The 19,566-nt window shown below is 44.9% G+C and overlaps 1 protein-coding gene across 3 annotated transcripts in view; it reads left to right on the top strand.

The window, feature by feature from the left end:
- The window catches only part of ZFHX3 (zinc finger homeobox 3), a 247,003-nt gene extending 230,963 nt beyond the window's left edge, over positions 1-16,040 (top strand). For all 3 annotated transcript variants that reach the window (XM_045987319.1, XM_045987318.1, XM_045987320.1), the window contains exons 9-10: positions 777-6,218; positions 10,054-16,040. In XM_045987319.1, coding sequence (XP_045843275.1) covers positions 777-6,218; positions 10,054-11,720 — 7,109 coding nt within the window. In that variant the 3' untranslated portion in view covers positions 11,721-16,040. The remainder of the gene's footprint in view (positions 1-776; positions 6,219-10,053) is intronic.
- Positions 16,041-19,566: the final 3,526 nt, after the last annotated feature.

Raw genomic sequence — 19,566 nt, 5'->3', positions numbered from 1 at the left:
GTGCTGGTGCCCCACAGTGGTTCCTAGCTCGATGGGCCATTGGACCTCCACTTCGAGGAGGCTCTCCTCCATCTTTCAGCTTTTGTCAGCGGCTAAGATTTAAGTTGCGAAGACTTCAGCCCCACTACTGCCCCAACTCCCCCACCCTGTAAATTTTCTGTATTAGAAGGTAAACAGCTGACTTTAAAAGGGTCAGAATATGGGTGTGATGACATCACTGTAGGAAATAATTTTTATATAATTTAATGGCCAGTTGAATGTTCATTTCTTATGGAACAGAGAGGACAGTCAAAAGTTATAACAAATTATGCTAAAAAACATTCCAAAATTTCTTATATTACAATGGACAACAGTTATCTTAAAATCCCCACAATTTAGGATAGCATTAATTCACATATTTTTTAGTTCAGGTCCACGCAAAAGGGGAATCCAGTCTAAGATCAGTAACCTTCAAACCATTTCTTGAGACACTCAAGATTCTGAGCCCAGCAACTGAACGGCGTGTAAAAACAGATCCAAGATAGGATACAGACCTATTATGAATGCAACTTTTGTATATCCTTTTAGTCCCCTCTGTTCATGTGCACTTCCTTATAGTATATACTCTTTTCAGGGGCTATGTGGAGAGACTCTGTGTTCCAATTGGGTATTTTGCTTACTATAAGATTCTGTGTTCACAAGGACTCGCTAGGTAGATAGCTGTGGGTGCCATCCTTGAAACAAAGCCTTCTTTATCACTGGGCTTGGCTTTTTTTTTTTTTTTTTTTAAATTACAGAAACCTCAGAGGATCTGGGAAAGAACATCTTGCCCTCTGTAAGCGCAGAGCACAGTGGAGATTTGAAGCCCTCTTCTGCCGACCCAGGCTCTGTGAGAGAAGAATCCGGCTTCCTATGCTGGAAGAAGGGGTGCAATCAGGTTTTCAAAACTTCCGCCACTCTTCAGACACACTTCAATGAGGTTCATGCCAAGAGGCCTCAGCTGCCTGTGTCGGATCGCCATGTGTACAAGTATCGCTGTAATCAGTGCAGCCTGGCTTTCAAGACCATTGAAAAGCTGCAGCTCCATTCTCAGTACCACGTGATCAGAGCTGCCACAATGTGCTGTCTTTGTCAGCGTAGTTTCCGAACTTTTCAGGCTCTGAAAAAACACCTTGAGACAAGCCACCTGGAGCTGAGTGAGGCTGACATCCAACAGCTTTATGGAGGCCTTCTGGCCAATGGGGACCTCCTGGCTATGGGAGACCCTACCCTGGCAGAGGACCACACCATAATTGTTGAGGAAGACAAGGAGGAAGAGAGTGACTTAGAAGACAAACAGAGCCCAACGGGCAGTGACTCTGGGTCAGTACAAGAAGATTCAGGCTCAGAGCCAAAGAGAGCTCTACCTTTCAGAAAAGGCCCCAACTTCACCATGGAAAAATTTCTAGACCCTTCTCGCCCATACAAGTGTACAGTCTGCAAGGAATCTTTCACTCAAAAGAACATCCTACTAGTGCACTACAATTCTGTCTCCCACCTGCATAAGTTAAAGAGAGCCCTTCAGGAATCGGCAACTGGTCAGCCAGAACCCACCAGCAGCCCAGATAACAAACCTTTCAAGTGTAACACTTGTAACGTGGCCTATAGCCAGAGTTCCACTTTGGAGATCCACATGCGGTCTGTGTTGCATCAAACCAAGGCCCGAGCAGCCAAGCTGGAAGCTGCAAGTGGCGGTAGCAACGGGACGGGGAACAACAGCAGTGTCTCCCTGAGCTCTTCCACCCCAAGTCCTGTGAGCACCAGTGGCGGTAACAGCTTTACCACCACCAATCCAAGCAGCGCTGGCATCACTCCGAGCTCCAATTTACTGAGCCAGGTGACCACTGAAAGTGTAGGGATGCCGCCCCTGGGGAATCCCATCAGTGCCAACATCACTTCCCCTTCAGAGCCCAAGGAGGCCAATCGGAAGAAGCTGGCGGATATGATTGCATCCAGGCAGCAGCAGCAGCAGCAGCAGCAGCAGCAGCAGCAGCAGCAGCAAGCACAGACACTGGCCCAGGCCCAGGCTCAAGTTCAAGCTCACTTGCAGCAGGAGCTGCAGCAGCAGGCTGCCCTGATCCAGTCCCAGCTGTTTAACCCCACCCTGCTTCCTCACTTCCCCATGACCACAGAGACCCTGCTGCAACTGCAGCAGCAGCAGCATCTCCTCTTCCCCTTCTACATCCCCAGCGCCGAGTTCCAGCTCAACCCCGAGGTGAGCTTGCCAGTGACCAGCGGGGCGCTGACACTGACGGGGACAGGCCCGGGCCTGCTAGACGATCTGAAGGCTCAGGTGCAGATCCCACCACAGAGCCACCAGCAGATCCTGCAGCAGCAACAGCAAAGCCAGCTCTCTCTGTCCCAGACTCACTCTGCCCTGCTACAGCCCAGCCAGCACTCCGAAAAGAAAAACAAACCAATCATCAAAGAAAAGGAAAAAGAAGGCCAGAGAGAGAGGGACAGTGCTGAGGTGGGAGAGGGCAACCCAGGGCCCAAGGAATCGCTGCCAGATGCCTTGAAGGCTAAAGAGAAGAAAGAGTTGGCACCAGCAGCTAGTTCTGAGCCTTCCATGCTCCCTCCACGCATTGCCTCAGACGCCAGAGGGAACGCCACCAAGGCCCTGCTGGAGAACTTTGGCTTTGAGCTGGTCATTCAGTACAATGAGAACAAGCAGAAGGTGCAGAAGAAGAATGGGAAGACTGAGCAGGGAGAGCATCTGGAGAAGCTTGAGTGTGACTCCTGTGGCAAGTTGTTTTCTAACATCTTGATTTTAAAGAGTCATCAAGAGCATGTTCATCAAAACTATTTTCCCTTCAAACAGCTAGAGAGATTTGCTAAACAGTACCGAGAGCACTACGACAAACTGTACCCCCTGAGGCCCCAGACCCCAGAGCCGCCGCCACCACCTCCCCCGCCACCTCCTCCACCCCCTCTTCCTGCAGCGCCGCCTCAGCCCGCTTCCACACCAGCCATGCCTGCGTCAGCCCCGCCCATCACTTCACCCACGATCGCACCAACCCAGCCGTCCGTGCCACTCACCCAGCTCTCCATGCCCATGGAGCTGCCCATCTTCTCACCACTGATGATGCAGACGATGCCACTGCAGACCTTGCCGGCTCAGCTGCCCCCTCAGCTGGGACCTGTGGAGCCTCTGCCTGCGGACCTGGCCCAGCTGTACCAGCATCAGCTCAATCCCAGCCTGCTCCAGCAGCAGAACAAGAGGCCCCGCACCAGGATCACCGATGACCAGCTCCGGGTCCTGCGGCAATATTTTGACATTAACAACTCCCCCAGTGAAGAGCAGATCAAAGAAATGGCAGACAAGTCTGGGTTGCCCCAAAAAGTGATCAAGCACTGGTTCAGAAACACCCTCTTCAAAGAGCGTCAGCGGAACAAGGATTCCCCTTACAACTTTAGCAATCCTCCTATCACCAGCCTGGAGGAGCTCAAGCTCGACTCACGGCCCCCTTCGCCGGAACCTCAGAAGCAGGAGTACTGGGGAAGCAAGAGGTCTTCGAGAACAAGGTTTACTGACTACCAGCTGAGGGTCCTACAGGACTTCTTTGATGCCAATGCTTATCCAAAGGATGATGAATTTGAGCAACTCTCTAATTTACTAAACCTTCCAACCCGAGTCATAGTGGTGTGGTTTCAAAATGCCCGACAGAAGGCCAGGAAAAATTATGAGAATCAGGGGGAGGGTAAAGATGGAGAGCGGCGTGAGCTTACAAATGATAGGTATATTCGAACAAGCAACCTGAACTACCAGTGCAAAAAATGCAGCCTGGTGTTTCAGCGCATCTTTGATCTCATCAAGCATCAGAAGAAGCTGTGTTACAAGGATGAGGATGAGGAGGGGCAGGATGACAGCCAAAATGAGGATTCCATGGATGCCATGGAAATCCTGACACCCACCAGCTCCTCCTGCAGCACTCCAATGCCCTCACAGGCTTACAGCGCCCCAGCACCATCAGCCAACACAGCTTCCTCCGCTTTCTTACAGCTCACGGCGGAGGCCGACGAACTGACCACTTTCAGTTCAAAAACAGAGGCAAGTGATGAGAAACCAAAGCAGGCTGAACCTCCCAGTGCACAGCCAAACCAAACCCAAGAAAAGCAAGGACAACCAAAGGCAGAGCTGCAGCAAGACCAGCCTGAGCAGAAGACAAACGCAGCCCAGCAAAAGCTGCCACAGCTCACTTCCCCCACCTCGTTGCCACAGCCTCCTCCACAAGCACCCCCGCCCCAGTGCCCCTTACCCCAGTCGAGCCCCAGTCCTTCCCAGCTCTCCCACCTGCCCCTCAAGCCTCTCCACACGTCGACTCCTCAACAGTTGGCAAACCTACCTCCTCAGCTAATCCCCTACCAGTGTGATCAGTGTAAGTTGGCATTTCCGTCGTTTGAGCACTGGCAGGAGCATCAGCAGCTTCATTTCCTGAGTGCACAGAACCAGTTCATCCACCCCCAGTTTTTGGACAGGTCACTGGATATGCCTTTCATGCTGTTTGACCCTAGTAACCCACTCCTGGCGAGCCAGCTTCTCTCTGGGGCTATACCTCAGATTCCAGCCAGCTCGGCCACTTCTCCTTCGACTCCAACCTCCACAATGAACACTCTGAAGAGGAAACTGGAGGAAAAGGCCAGTGCGAGCCCTGGGGAAAACGACAGCGGCACGGGAGAAGAACCGCAGAGAGACAAGCGTTTGAGGACAACCATTACACCGGAACAGCTAGAAATTCTGTACCAGAAGTACCTATTAGACTCCAATCCAACTCGAAAGATGTTGGATCATATTGCACACGAGGTGGGCTTGAAGAAACGTGTGGTACAAGTCTGGTTTCAGAATACCCGAGCCCGGGAACGGAAAGGACAGTTCCGGGCTGTGGGCCCAGCGCAGGCCCACAGAAGATGCCCTTTTTGCAGAGCACTCTTCAAAGCCAAGACTGCCCTCGAGGCTCATATCCGGTCCCGTCATTGGCATGAAGCCAAGAGAGCAGGCTACAACCTAACTCTGTCTGCAATGCTCTTAGACTGCGATGGGGGACTCCAGATGAAAGGGGACATTTTTGATGGAGCCAGCTTTTCCCACCTACCCCCAAGCAGTAGTGATGGCCAAGGTGTCCCCCTCTCACCTGTGAGTAAAACCATGGAGTTGTCTCCCCGAACTCTTCTTAGTCCTTCTTCCATCAAGGTGGAAGGGATTGAAGACTTTGAAAGCCCCTCCATGTCCTCAGTTAATCTGAACTTTGACCAAACTAAGCTGGACAATGACGACTGTTCCTCTGTCAACACAGCAATCACAGATACCACTACTGGAGATGAGGGCAATGCAGATAATGACAGTGCGACAGGAATAGCAACTGAAACCAAATCCTCTTCTGCACCCAGCGAAGGGTTGACCAAAGCAGCCATGATGGCAATGTCTGAGTATGAAGATCGGTTGTCATCTGGTCTGGTCAGCCCAGCCCCAAGCTTTTACAGCAAGGAATATGACAATGAAGGTACAGTGGACTACAGTGAAACCTCGAGCCTTGCGGACCCCTGCTCCCCGAGTCCTGGTGCAAGTGGGTCAGCAGGCAAATCTGGAGACAGTGGGGATCGGCCAGGGCAGAAACGTTTTCGCACTCAAATGACCAATCTGCAGCTGAAAGTCCTCAAGTCGTGCTTTAATGACTACAGGACGCCCACCATGCTAGAGTGTGAGGTCCTGGGCAATGATATTGGACTGCCAAAGAGAGTTGTTCAGGTCTGGTTCCAGAATGCCCGGGCAAAAGAAAAGAAGTCCAAGTTAAGCATGGCCAAGCATTTTGGTATAAACCAAACAAGTTACGAGGGACCGAAAACAGAGTGCACTTTGTGTGGCATCAAGTACAGCGCTCGGCTGTCTGTACGTGACCATATCTTTTCCCAGCAGCATATCTCCAAAGTTAAGGACACCATTGGAAGCCAGTTGGACAAGGAGAAAGAATACTTTGACCCAGCCACTGTACGTCAGTTGATGGCTCAACAAGAGTTGGACCGGATTAAAAAGGCCAATGAGGTCCTCGGACTGGCAGCTCAGCAGCAAGGGATGTTTGACAATGCCCCTCTTCAGGCTCTTAACCTTCCTACAGCATATCCGGCGCTCCAGGGCATTCCTCCTGTGTTGCTTCCGGGCCTCAACAGCCCTTCCTTGCCGGGCTTTACTCCATCCAACACAGGTGGGTTCTGCTCTAGGTGATTCTTACAGCATTAAATAGCTGCCCAAATAGCATTTTGTTCTGTGGCTACCACCCAAACCCTCTGAATGTTGGACAGATAAGCAGAAGCTTCCCTTTCTAGCTTTCTAATAGCAGCAGAACTTCCGGTGCCTTCCACTGTCTCCCGAGTGCTGTGGTTCTATGACTTCCCAGTCTCAGGGATGGGGTCCTCTGGTTTGAACAGTCTGCTCTGAAATTATTCTCTTGCCCTGTGTTCAGTAACACTGCCAGGATTTTTGCTCCAGGGAAGAACTTGAGGGTCCTGGCATCCTAAATCCTGGATTATTTTCAAGAAAAAGGTTTCCAGCATAGATCCTTCCAGTCAGTCTTTGTGAAATTGCCAATCCCATCTAGATAGTTGTTGAAAATAGAAGACATTTGAATATTGTAGCTAATTCTGGATTGTGTCTTATGGAAACTGGTTCCAGAGAACTTAAATCAAGTAAGTCTTTGTCCTTACCTGTGGTCCCCACCTATGTTTTTTTAGAGAGCTGTTCTGGCAGAACTGCTATCCAGAAGAAGCTCTCATAAATGGATTCTTACTCCTGGGCTTCTTACCTAGACAGACAACAGTGGTTATACTAATTCCATTATATTGAGACTACCTTTGTACTTGAATGCACTGACCAGGACTTTTGTGTTGGGCAATACAGTTCTGAATCTACAAACAGACAAAAAACATTAATGCTCATTTTTAGGAGTCTTCATCACCCCTTCATTTCCTTTCACCCATCTCTCTCTCTTTGCTCCCCCCAGCCCCCTAATTCAGTCATATACTTGGTACTCTTATTTTTCTGTTATTAATAGGGAGTTCGATAGTTCCTCCTGTGTCCATTTCTTGTTCCTCCTCCTCTGTCCTCACCTGTCTTCTCTGCAGCCAGCTGTCTTTCCTAAATTGAACCTCCAGGATCCTGTGAAATTGAGGTGCAAGTCAGCAAGATCCCCTCCACCAACCCAGTCCCACCCCAGGCCTGCACTGACCAGTGTACCTTTACCAAAGGAGAGCCCTTCAGAGTGCTTCCTTGCCTTCAAAATGGGGTCTCTGTTCCCAGGGATTGAAGTGGTAAAGGCATTGAGATATATAAGTCATTGCTTATAGCTGTTGGCAAGTAAGGTCACAGAATCATGCTAAAGCCAACTAGACATAAGCCAAGAATCAAGCTATGGAAAGTGTCTAGGCCCTTGCAGCCCAGGACCTTGGCAGAAGGGCTTGGGATGGCCCCAAATTTCATAATAATGTGGGGAAAAAAAAAAAAAAACAACAGAATGTCTGATCTATTCCCCTTGTTTTACAGATGAGAAAACTGAGGGCCAGAGAGGTCAAGACCATTCAGCAAGCTAGGGTAGGAGCCAGAACTCCCACCCAGGCCTCCAGGCTCCCAGTGCTATGTGCTCCTTCCACAACACCCAATATGAGCCAGTCAGTCAACAGGTATATGTTTAGTGCTACTCAGGTTCTGACCACTAAGAGTGGACTCAAGATAGAAAGGTATGCTCTTAATTATTAGAGGCAACCAGGGTTACCAGTGTGTCCAGTTATCACCACCTGACTGTACCACAGCTCACAGGAACACTGGATCTGGAATGGGGGAAGGAACTTATATTTAGTATGTTAGGTCCAACAGTAAGCTCTTTCCATATGACCTTTTATTTAGTTACTACAACCATGTATCATAGAAAGTTGAGGTTCCATGCAGTCAGTGGCCCTAAGGCCACATAGCAGCTGCGTGTCAAACGCAATCCATACTCCCTCAGTCTGACTCCAGAGGTGCATGACCAGTATCAGGGCGATGAAATGCCTTCCTTGGTTCTAATCTTGCTGATGAGAAAACTGAGGCCACAGAATTATTTTGAGAATATACTGAGCTACTACATCAAACATGGTTAGTACAGAGCGTGATAAATATAGCTAGGATTCTGTAAATGATCCTTAAAATTTCTTTCTCTTCTATTCAAGATACAGAAGTCAGTTTAAGACCTCCTGACCCGGATCTTTCTCCTGAAAGCCTGATGCTAGAGATGGAGAAATCGCTAGATGTTTTTCCCTTGCCTCGCTGATCTTTTGGCTCTGGCTCCAACCTGCAACTTGGAGTAGGCCTGTTGCCTGGAAGTAGATAGAAAGAGCCATGTCCTAAGTTGTCGAATTCCTCATCCATTCAACTCTCCATCTTGTGCATGCCAGTTTAACCCGTGAACCTTTATTGGCATTTTTCAGTCAGATACTTCTTTCTGGTTTCAGTTCCTTCTGTGCACTGAGGAAATTGGATGACTTCATCTCAGTGGTCCCTGTGTGCTGTTTTGAAAGAGCAAATTAATGCTGCTATACAAAGCCAAGGGAAGCATCCTCCTTGGCTTTCCAAACATTAGTGGATATTTTTCTGGGATTGGCATCTCGAGGCAACCTTGTTCTCTCCATCTGAAGGTTGAAGGTTTTTACATGCTGCACCAGTATGAAGCCATCATTGTCTTCCCCCAGGTCTGGGCTTCTCCGTTTTTTTTCTCACAAGGACAACATCAATGTTATAGAATCCCCTCAACCCCAGCTTTCTGGCAGAAGGTGGTCCAGATGAAATAGTGAGCTGTGGGATTTTTTATTTTACATTTTGGTGCTCTTTGAAGAGAAGGGATGAATATGGTCTAGTGTCTTAAGTGTGGTGAATGGAATGATCCGAGGTCTGCTGCCTGTGGAATTCTCAGCATCTCATCATTCAGCACATCTTTTCTCCCTGCCCCACTTGGCTGTCCTCCACCACCGCCACCACCTTGCTAGTCTTAGTGCACCTGCAGCTTGATGGATAAGGAGCAATGCTGTCTTCCGTCACCCTGGAACAAAAGACTCAAACCAGGAGAGAAACGTGGGTGAGGGAGGATGTTAGGCTCTGGACTGGGTGAAGGCCTTATAGGCAGAGTGTGACTGCAGATGGGGCTGTACCCCATGTGGACCCAGTGACTTGGTCAAAGACAGTTGCTACCCATAAGTATGAGTAGATTGCGATGTCTTAGAAAGCAGTGGTACCAACACTTCTGATACCGCTTTTCTCCTCTTCCTGGGGGTGCTTTGTCAAGCATCTGCAGCCTTTCTGTATGTCATTCAAATGTGTAGGAAGAGAAAATGCTCATTTCGCCAGTAAAGTTCACAGTCGTCTTCCTAGATGGTTACAGTTTTCAGCAGATTGGTTAAAACAGATTGGCTGAGCCAAGCAATGGGACAGTTTTCCCAGAATGGGTCGTTTGGGTTTCTTCCCATTGCTCCTCCTCTTCTCCGCCCTCTTAACACACCCATTCAGTCGTAGCAGTGGAGGCCAGAGAGGCACATTTGTTTGTTCACATGATCTTGGGGCTGGGCCAGGTTTCTTGCATTTTTGCTCTTGTCTCCTGTTGCCTCACTCTTCTACAACTTCTGGTGGGGCCTCTGAGCTACACTCTTTCTGTGGAGCTTTGATGAAGACCTTTGGTTCAAATGTCCCAGCTGGAACAGCTAAGTTAGGGAACTGGGCAAAGAATGTATGAATCCGTGGGTGTGGCATGTGTGGCAGGAAGGTGTTAGAAGTTGTTTAACTGAAAGGAGAAGCAGGGGAGCTGCCCCAGGACTGGGCACTGATTGGAATACAAGGCTATCCAACCCTGAGCCTGGTGAGAACCTGCTATTGAAAATGGTGGTTTTGAGAGGGTCTTTGAACTTTAAACCCTGAGATCTCAGACTAAATGCCAGTGACACAAGTCAAACATCTTGAGCTTCGGCCTTACCACCCCAGACTGACCTATGGTTCTCTCTCTCTGTCTTCATTTCTTTCAGCTTTAACATCTCCTAAACCGAACTTGATGGGTCTGCCCAGCACAACAGTTCCTTCACCTGGCCTCCCCACATCTGGATTACCAAATAAACCGTCCTCAGCATCGCTGAGCTCCCCGACCCCAGCACAAGCCACCATGGCGATGGCCCCTCAGCAACCCCAACCCCAGCAGCAGCAGCAGCCACAGGTGCAGCCGCCACCGCCCACCACTCAGCCACCCACAACGCCACAGCTCCCACCACAACAGCAGCAACAGCAACGCAAGGACAAAGACAGTGAGAAGGTAAAGGAGAAGGAAAAGGCACACAAAGGGAAAGGGGAGTCCCTCCCTGTCCCCAAGAAGGAGAAAGGAGAGGCCCCCGCAGCGGCCACAGCCACGATCTCGGCCCCGCTGCCCGCCATGGAGTACGCAGTGGACCCTGCACAGCTGCAGGCCCTGCAGGCAGCCTTGACTTCAGACCCCACAGCGTTGCTCACGAGCCAGTTCCTTCCCTACTTTGTACCAGGCTTCTCTCCTTACTACGCCCCCCAGATCCCTGGCGCCCTGCAGAGCGGGTACCTGCAGCCTATGTATGGCATGGAAGGCCTGTTCCCCTACAGCCCTGCGCTGTCGCAGGCCCTGATGGGGCTGTCCCCGGGCTCCCTACTGCAGCAGTACCAGCAATACCAGCAGAGTCTGCAGGAGGCGATCCAGCAGCAGCAACAGCGGCAACTACAGCAGCAGCAGCAAAAAGTGCAGCAGCAGCCCAAAGTAAGCCAAACCCCAGTCCCCCAGGGGGCTGCTTCCCCAGACAAAGACCCTGCCAAAGAATCCCCCAAACCAGAAGAGCAGAAAAACGCACCCCGTGAGGTGTCCCCCCTCCTGCCGAAACCCGAAGAGCCAGAAGCGGAAAGCAAAAGTGCGGACTCCCTCTACGACCCCTTCATTGTTCCAAAGGTGCAGTACAAGTTGGTCTGCCGCAAGTGCCAGGCGGGCTTCGGTGACGAGGAGGCGGCGAGGAGCCACCTGAAGTCCCTCTGCTTCTTCGGCCAGTCTGTGGTGAACCTGCAAGAGATGGTGCTTCACGTCCCCACGGGCGGCGGCGGCAGTGGCGGCGGCGGCGGCGGCAGCGGCGGCGGTAGTGGCGGCGGCTCGTACCACTGCCTGGCGTGCGAGAGCGCGCTCTGTGGGGAGGAAGCTCTGAGTCAACATCTCGAGTCGGCCTTGCACAAACACAGAACAATCACGAGAGCAGCAAGAAACGCCAAAGAGCACCCTAGTTTATTACCTCACTCTGCCTGCTTCCCCGATCCTAGCACCGCATCTACCTCGCAGTCTGCCGCTCACTCAAACGACAGCCCCCCTCCCCTGTCGGCCGCCGCCCCCTCCTCGTCCTCCGCTTCCCCCCACGCCTCCAGGAAGTCTTGGCCGCAAGTGGTCTCCCGGGCTTCAGCCGCGAAGCCCCCTTCTTTTCCTCCTCTCTCCTCATCTTCAACGGTTACCTCAAGTTCATGCAGCACCTCAGGGGTTCAGCCCTCGATGCCAACAGACGACTATTCGGAGGAGTCTGACACGGATCTCAGCCAAAAGTCCGACGGACCGGCGAGCCCGGTGGAGGGTCCCAAAGACCCCAGCTGCCCCAAGGACAGTGGTCTGACCAGTGTAGGAACGGACACCTTCAGATTGTAAGCTTTGAAGATGAACAATACAAACAAATGAATTTAAATAAAAAGATTAATAACAAACCAATTTCAAAAATAGACTAACTGCAATTCCAAAGCTTCTAACCAAAAAAAAGAAAAAAAAAGAAAAAAAAAGAAAAAAAAAGGAAAAAAAAAGAAAAAGCGTGGGTTGTTTTCCCATATACCTATCTATGCCGGTGATTTTACATTCTCGTCTTTTCTTTTTTTTCTTTTAATATTAAAAAAGAAAAAAAAAACCTTACCCCTGTTACATTGTGTCCTTTTGAAGGTACTATTGGTCTGGGAAATAGAAGTCCGCAGGGCCTCCCTAATGTCTTTGGAGCTTAAACCCCTTGTATATTTGCCCCTTTTCAATAAACACCCCACGTTGATAGCACAGAGGAGCCCGGCATGCACTGTATGGGAAAGCAGTCCACCTTGTTACAGTTTTAAATTTCTTGCTATCTTAGCATTCAGATACCAATGGCTTGCTAAAAGAAAAAAAGAAATGTAATGTCTTTTTATTCTCAGGTCAATCGCTCACACTTTGTTCTGTTTTCAGAATCATTGTTTTATAATATATTTTCAGTTTTTTTTTTGTTTTTGTTTTTGTTTTTTTTTTGGTTCCAGAAAAAAGATTTTTTGTTTCGTTAATTTAAAAAACGGGCAGAAAGTATTCGAGAAAAAACAATGTGAACTGCTTTAGCTTTCTGGGGATTTAAGGGATAGCTTTTCTGCTGAAGCCAATTTCAAGGGGAAAAGTTAAGCACTCCCACTTTCAGAAAAAAAAAAAAAAAGAAAAACCCACACACAGAGTGTTGAGGACTTGTAGCTTAAAAAAAATAAGTTTTAAAAACTGACTTTCTGTATTTATGATAGATATGACCATTTTTGGTGTTGAGTAGATTGTTGCATTGGAAATGAACTGAAGCAGTATGGTAGATTTAAAGGAAAAAAAAAAAAAACCTTTTGTGTACATTTAGCTTTTTGTATGGTCCAGCTGACAGCTCCTCATTTGATGTTGTCTTGTTCATTCCTAGCAAATAGATTGCAATCCGTTGATTCGCCTAAGCTTTTCTCCCCTTTGTCCCTTAATTCCACTTTTTCCTTCCTCCTCCTACCCTATAATCTCCCACTTAAGGTAGCTGCCTTCATTTCTTAGAGGGTAGCTGCAGAATTATTTTATAAAACTAAAGAAAGAATTTCAAAAGGTTCTAGGGGTCATTAGGATCCTCACAGATTATTTTTGGTTGGGGAGTTGAAACTTTTTAAAGGCATATTAATTCTAGTTACCTATGTCTGTAAGCCTTGTGCCATTTAATTTTTATTTATCTTTCCTTTAACTTTTTTTCCCCTTCTTTTCTTCCTTGTTTGGTGGATGCTTCAAATATTCTTTTCCTAAACTAAAGCATTTGTTTCGGTTTGTGTAATTGGACTGTGTGCTTTTCTTTCTAAAAAAGTTTTTGGTTAGGGGTTTTGTTTTTGTTTTCTTTCCTCTCAGAAAAAGAAATTTCATGCTTTAAATAAAATCCAAAGACACACCCTTTCACTGCTGATGCAGAAAAAAGGGAAAGGGTTCTTGTTACTTGAGAATTTGTTTCTGATTTAAACAAACAAGACTTAGTTTAATAAAAGAAAGAATAAACAAAAGATTCCCAGGTTGTTATGTGCTTCTTCTGCAAGCAGAGAGGCAACTGTTAATGACAATTCCATATACCAAAAGACACATTTTTTACTTCAAAGTTTTGTCCTTGTGTTAGGCAGTCTGAGCGGCGAGTGATCCAGAGTGCAGCCAACAAAGAAGCAGATAGCAATGTACAGAGAGCAAAAAAGGAACCGTATGTGAGGCACTTGTATTTATGTTAATATCTGTATTCCTGTAACACGTAACACAATGCAACATACACCCTTTCTCATCTTAAAACAACGGTCTGAACTTTGAAAGGAAAACTTTGTGCTGCTAAAACGTAGATTTTGGAGACAAGTAGATGCTTTGCTGTTTCACTTTTCATAGCCAAACATCAACAGAAACAATCTCCCCTTGCCCCAAAAGTGTGAAATCCTTCTCCCTTTCATTTCTTCCTTATGTTTCAAAAGGGAACTTTGAAGACTGTGAATGCAGGTTCCATTGGTCATCTTTCAGGCTTCTTTCCCCAGTGCTGAAGCCACTCAACGACTTTGCAAAAGACTGGAGCATTCCAAGATCTGAAAATGGATTTCTTTTTTTCTTTTTTTCTCTTCTTTTTTAGCCGGGACTGTTTTATTTTTATCAATTTGTTTTTGGTTTAATGAAAGAGTAGATCCTGAACTGTTGTATATATTTCTAACTAGGCTGATGCACAGTGCAAATTCCTTTTTTAAAATTTTTTAAGTAGAAATACTAAAGAGTACCATCTAACTATTCATACCAGTATCCAGTTGTAGCATAAGGTGTCAAAAACAAGTACACAAAAACATTTGCTGTTTTAACAAGCTATTTTCTTTTAACAAGAATTCTTGTATTTCTCCCTGTGTTTGAGATGAACATTTTTAAATTTTAAAGTTGTACAGTTTTTTTTTGGTTTTCCATTATTTTATCTTGTTTGTAACTCTATGAAATATATATATATTTTTTGCCATTTAACTGTTGTATGTTACTCTGTGTCTGTACCATATAGAAAAAAATTTTTTTTGTTTTTGGTTCTCTATGTGATACCAATTAACAATTTAACACTAGTTTTACCTGTCAAATTCTGCTAGTTTTTTTCTGAAAACTTAAATGATATTGCTTGGTAATAGTGCAATTTCTATCCCTTTCCCTCCCTCCCTCAACTTTAAGTTCATTTCCTTGTAATTTAGCCACCCCTTCCACAATGGTGTTTTTTGTTTGTTTGTTTGTTTGTTTGAGCTACTATGCCATCCTCCCTCTGTGAGGCAGAGTGACTGTCAGTGTTTTGTTATGCCATGCCTTGACCTGTGGGTGTATTTGGCAACAGCAAGGTGGCTGGGTAGATTGGCTAAGCATGCTTCCACCCACCAGTGTTTCTCAGAGGGGTTATGTGATTGTTTCATCCCTGGAGTGGGTTGCACATTTGATGGTTTCCTCTACAGCTCTACCACCCACATATATGTTCATTCAAAAAAGAAAAAATAATTCTCAGCATTAACTCAGAAGTAGCAAAGCAGTCAGTGATGGTGACAATTAGAGGTCAAATATGAGCTAGTTAGATGTTTGTGGGTTGACATCCACTATGGCTATGACTGGTATCCTTTACAAAGCATGAATTCACTACAGTGCTCAACTGTTTAGATTGGTCTCACTAGAATTTAACTCCTGTCTTGCATAGTAGGAAACTGAATAGGATATCTCAACTCACTTTTTAAATTAGTTCTTCACCTCTATTGACACTTCATATTTTAATTGGTTGTTGTTGGTTTTTTGTTTTTGTTTTTTCAAATACTCCAAAGTGTGGGTTGGCGCTTGACACCGGTCAGTCATGGCACCATATGAACCCACCAAATGGAACTTATTTCAACCATCCTTCCACCATTGTTCCAAACAAAAACTTAAGAAGGAAACACACATACACACACACGGAAAAGTTTAATAAATCTAGGAAGTTTTTTTTTTTTTTTAAATTAAAAGCTATTTAAAGAGATGAATGTGGCCAAAGTTTTACATGATTGAAAATAAAGTAAAACAGACGGCATGTGTTTAAACCTGAGTTTATCAGGCATGGCAGGAAGTTGCAGGAGAGAGAGGCAGTGACCCAAGCCAGTGCACTTGATGTTCATGGACATATATTTTTTTTAAATAAATTAAATTAAAACATTTTAAATAGAAGCATAAATTGAGTTGGTTGTTTGTTGGCGCTGAGATACTGCCCACTGTGAAACAAAGCTTTGACTAGTTTTTTTTTGGTTTGTTTACTTTCTTGGGCTGGGGGGAGGGGGGCAAGTTTGGGTAGGAAAGAAAGCATAAATGAACGTGACCCTGAGGTGAAGAGGTATATGAACAGCCTTTGCAATGTACAAAAAACAAAAAACAAAAAAACAAAAAAAAATAGAGCAAGTGAAACCAAAAATGATGTTCTTGGTGTTTTTCTATAATGTAGTCTTGTTAGCTTTTTTGTTACTGTAACAATGCTGATCTCGAACTGTACCAAAATACATGGAGACTAACAAACAGAACCACATGGAACTTTCAAACTGAAAAAAAAAATTTGTCACAAAACTTTGTTGTCATAGTTAAGTTGATTGTAGATGGTAATTGAATATACTCCTTTGAAAATATTTCATCAAGTATGTTTCCTGCTCATTGTGATACATTAAAAAAATATGAGCAAAAGTTCTTGTCTTATGCCATCAGATTTTGTGTGTGTGCATGTGTGAGAGAGAAAAAGACTGATGACTGGCAAAGTTTAAATTTGAATAATATCTTGAGGTTGCATGTACTTATTCCAGAGTATACGGCTCTTATAGTATTTCTAAGTGTCCATGTATTTCCCATCTCTTGGCATTCATGAAAGTGCAACAAGTTTTGATTATGGTGCTGACTAGCTTATTTCTTTTAGAAGGGTAAAGCCTGACAACTTGGATAATATTTGACCCTCAAGAGCCCTAATAGTACCTGTATTTTTTTTTCTTTTCCAAATGTTTCTATGAGAATTGTGGACACTTGGCATAACCATGAGCAAGTAAGTTTAGCTGATAGCCGGAAGAGAGGTAAGTTAAACTTTCCTGAGATGGGAATTGGATCCACTCTTTATGGCAGGATATAAAAGGTAAGTTGAATTAAGTGGGTGATTCACTACATTTACCTTTCCTACCAAAGGACTTTTCTAAACCCCTTTAAGAGCAGAATTTGAGATAAGAACAGTCTGCAAAATAGTAATAGCATCAGGCATGACTACATATAAGAGAATACTCAGTCCTCACAAAAACTCTTACAGCACAAAATCCCTGAAATTCATTAATAAGGAGTACATCCAAGATCAGGCCCAAAGGCCTTCCATTCATCTCTAATTTATAGCCACAGCTGATAAATAATTTACAAAACTCTAGTAGATGGGCTTGGACAGCATTGCAGGCTAGCTGTGTCCTTGCAAGGTCTGTGGGATCTGCCCTTGGCCAACAGGGGTCTTTACTACTCAGAGTTAAGCTATGAAATCCTCTTCTGTTGGTTCTGACAGCCATTGTCAACCAAGTCTTTTCTTCTTCGTTCCTGGATCAGGCTTTCAAGAAGAAGCAGTGACCCTATTAGCTAAAAATTTCAAAGAATTCTACAACTGGCACAGGAACCGCTAGTGCTTAGAAAGGAAACGTTGGTTCCCTTGCCAATACTAGAACCTCTATGCCAAACAAGTAGTGTTCTTAATACTAACCCTAATAAAACCCTTGTTTTCTGCAAGCACTGTACCTTTCTTTTGGGTGTTCCCACAGAAGCACATGGGTTCTATGTCAGTATGTTTTCTTGGCAAAGAGTTATATCACTGATCTTTCTTCTGATCCCACGAAAAGGTACAGGATAGAAATTGTTCAGACCCAAAGCCATGTCTGCCTTTCTAAGCTATAATTATTTTAGGATCTGGCAGGAGCACACTGAAACATTTTAAATGGAACTATTTTGCAGAGAGGTTTTGCTGCCTCAGCTCTTTAGAGGAAGGTGACTACAATTCAAATTCTTCTACAGATAAATTTTTAACAAGAAAATAAGACCAAACCTCAGTGATGGTTGAGCCCTTTGTATCAGAAAATCTCTAAGCACCTGAATTACACTGAAAGGGGGTTGGGCAAGGGACTCTGTTACTAGAAAATCTTTTTCTTTGGGGGAAAAGGCAGCTTCCAATCTGGCTTCAATATCATGCTCATGTGGATACTAATCTCCTTGGAATTAATAGTTTTTTCCCCCCTGGAAAATGTGAAACGGCAACATCTTAAAACGGCCGATATGTTTTAGGTAGCTGTTTCTAATTTTGCTTTAAAGAAATGTCTGTAGTGCCTAGCTCCTGTTATAGACTAATGATCTCCCAAACCTCGCTTTTAACAAGTTTAGACTTTAAGTTACAAGAGCACAAGCAGTTTAAGAGTCAAGTTGAAGGATGAGAAGTTTGCACCTGCTGCTCTGCTCTGCAGCCTTAATTACAGCAGGACACATGTGCTCACTCAGTCTCTGTACATTACTGCTGGGGGTGGACCAGCCAAGGCTGTGGCAAAACTTGTAAAGAAATTAGTGCTCTCAAGGCCATTAAAGTAGAGGCAGCTTTCCACTACTTTTTACTTCACAGCAAAGGTGAGTATTTTCTTTCCTTCTTTCCTTCCTCCCTTCTTTCCTCCCTTCCTCTTTCTTTAATTCCTTTTTAAAATTAAAGGCACATGTTTTTAAGATGTCTTAGCCAATTAGTTTAGATTCCTCTCAGTCTATCTTCTTGAGTGTTTAAATTATAGGTGCAAAAATAAATTTGTTCTTGATCCCTTATGACTGTTTCATTTCTTATCCTATATGGAACAAAAAGACTATGTAATCCAATTTATGAATCCCTTAACATGGGAATAAGAACTTTCAGATCAACGGTTTTACTCTTGGGCCAAATTCTTCAGGCTAAGAAATGAGTACAAAGCAGCAGCTGAGAGTAGCAACTGAAGAAGGCATCAGTGAATATTCTCTGCCTCTGTGTAATGCCAAATATTTTTTTACTATTATTCTCGTAACCTACAAAATAAACATCTGGAAGAGGCATGGGAACAAGTGAAAAAAAAGTTAGCACAGAGAAAAGATTTGAACAGAATGTTTCCATGATTGCCTCAGCATATTAGAACTCATCTATGATATAAGCTTTAGGGCTATAGTGTGAATTTTCCCCATTTTAACAAGAGTGATGGTACTAGAAATAAGAGTGCAGACACTGGTGTGAGAGGTTAGTAAAAGCTATGAGGATGACTAGTGGGTGATTTTTCCTTTTCTCTGAAGGTAATAACAACCAATAAAAATGTAGTTTGACATATTGCCTATAGATAGGATTTCATCATGGGGTGTCTACATTTGGTTATATGGTTCTAAGTTTGACAATGAATAATTTTCAAAATCTGATTTGTATCCAGCTGAATTGATTTGTTTTTTTCAAAATTGTAAAGCTGTTGCTGCACTGATGCCTCATCTGAATTGTTTCCAACAAGAAATTTGCTGTCATCTTTATTTTTTAATTTTTTCCCCTTCTAGTTGCTTTTAAGATTCAGTCCTTTATCACTAGTTTTATCACCTCATGTTTTGATTATAATGTACCTTGCAGTAGTTTTACTTCTGTTTCATATGCTTGGGGTTTGCGGAGCCTTTTGGATCTCTGGGATATTACTTTTCATCAAAAATGGAAATTCTTCAGCCATTGTTTCCTCAAATATATTTTTCCCGCTCCCCTCCTTCCCGCCGCCCCCTTTTGCAGGGACTCTCAATTATATATGTGTTAGGCCATTTGAGGTTAACCTGTAGCTTGCTGATGCTCTGGTTTCATTTGAGGAGGGAGCTGGGGAGAGGGCAGGGGGTTAATCCTTTCTCTGTGGGCTTCATTTTCCAGTTTCCAATGCTGTGCCTTTAAGACCACTTTTCTTCTCTTCTTATGTGCCGTGAATCTCATCCAGTGTATTTTTTCATCTCATATAGTTTTCACCTCTAGAAGTTTGAGAGTTTTTTATATCTTTCATGTCTCTATGTAACTTTTGAACATAAAAATAGTTACAATAATTGCCTACTGCCTCTTCTAATCCTAATATCTACATCATAAGTTTTGCAGTGGTTCAGTTAAGTGATTTTTCTCATTATGAGTTGTGTTTTCCTGCCTCTTTGGATGTCTGGTGATCTTTGATTAAATCCTAGTAAT

This window comes from Meles meles, chromosome 19, assembly GCF_922984935.1.
Source record: "Meles meles chromosome 19, mMelMel3.1 paternal haplotype, whole genome shotgun sequence".
Classification (NCBI taxonomy): domain Eukaryota; kingdom Metazoa; phylum Chordata; class Mammalia; order Carnivora; family Mustelidae; genus Meles; species Meles meles.
Note: the sequence above shows the minus strand (reverse complement) of the source record. Positions and strands in the feature narration are given on the sequence as shown.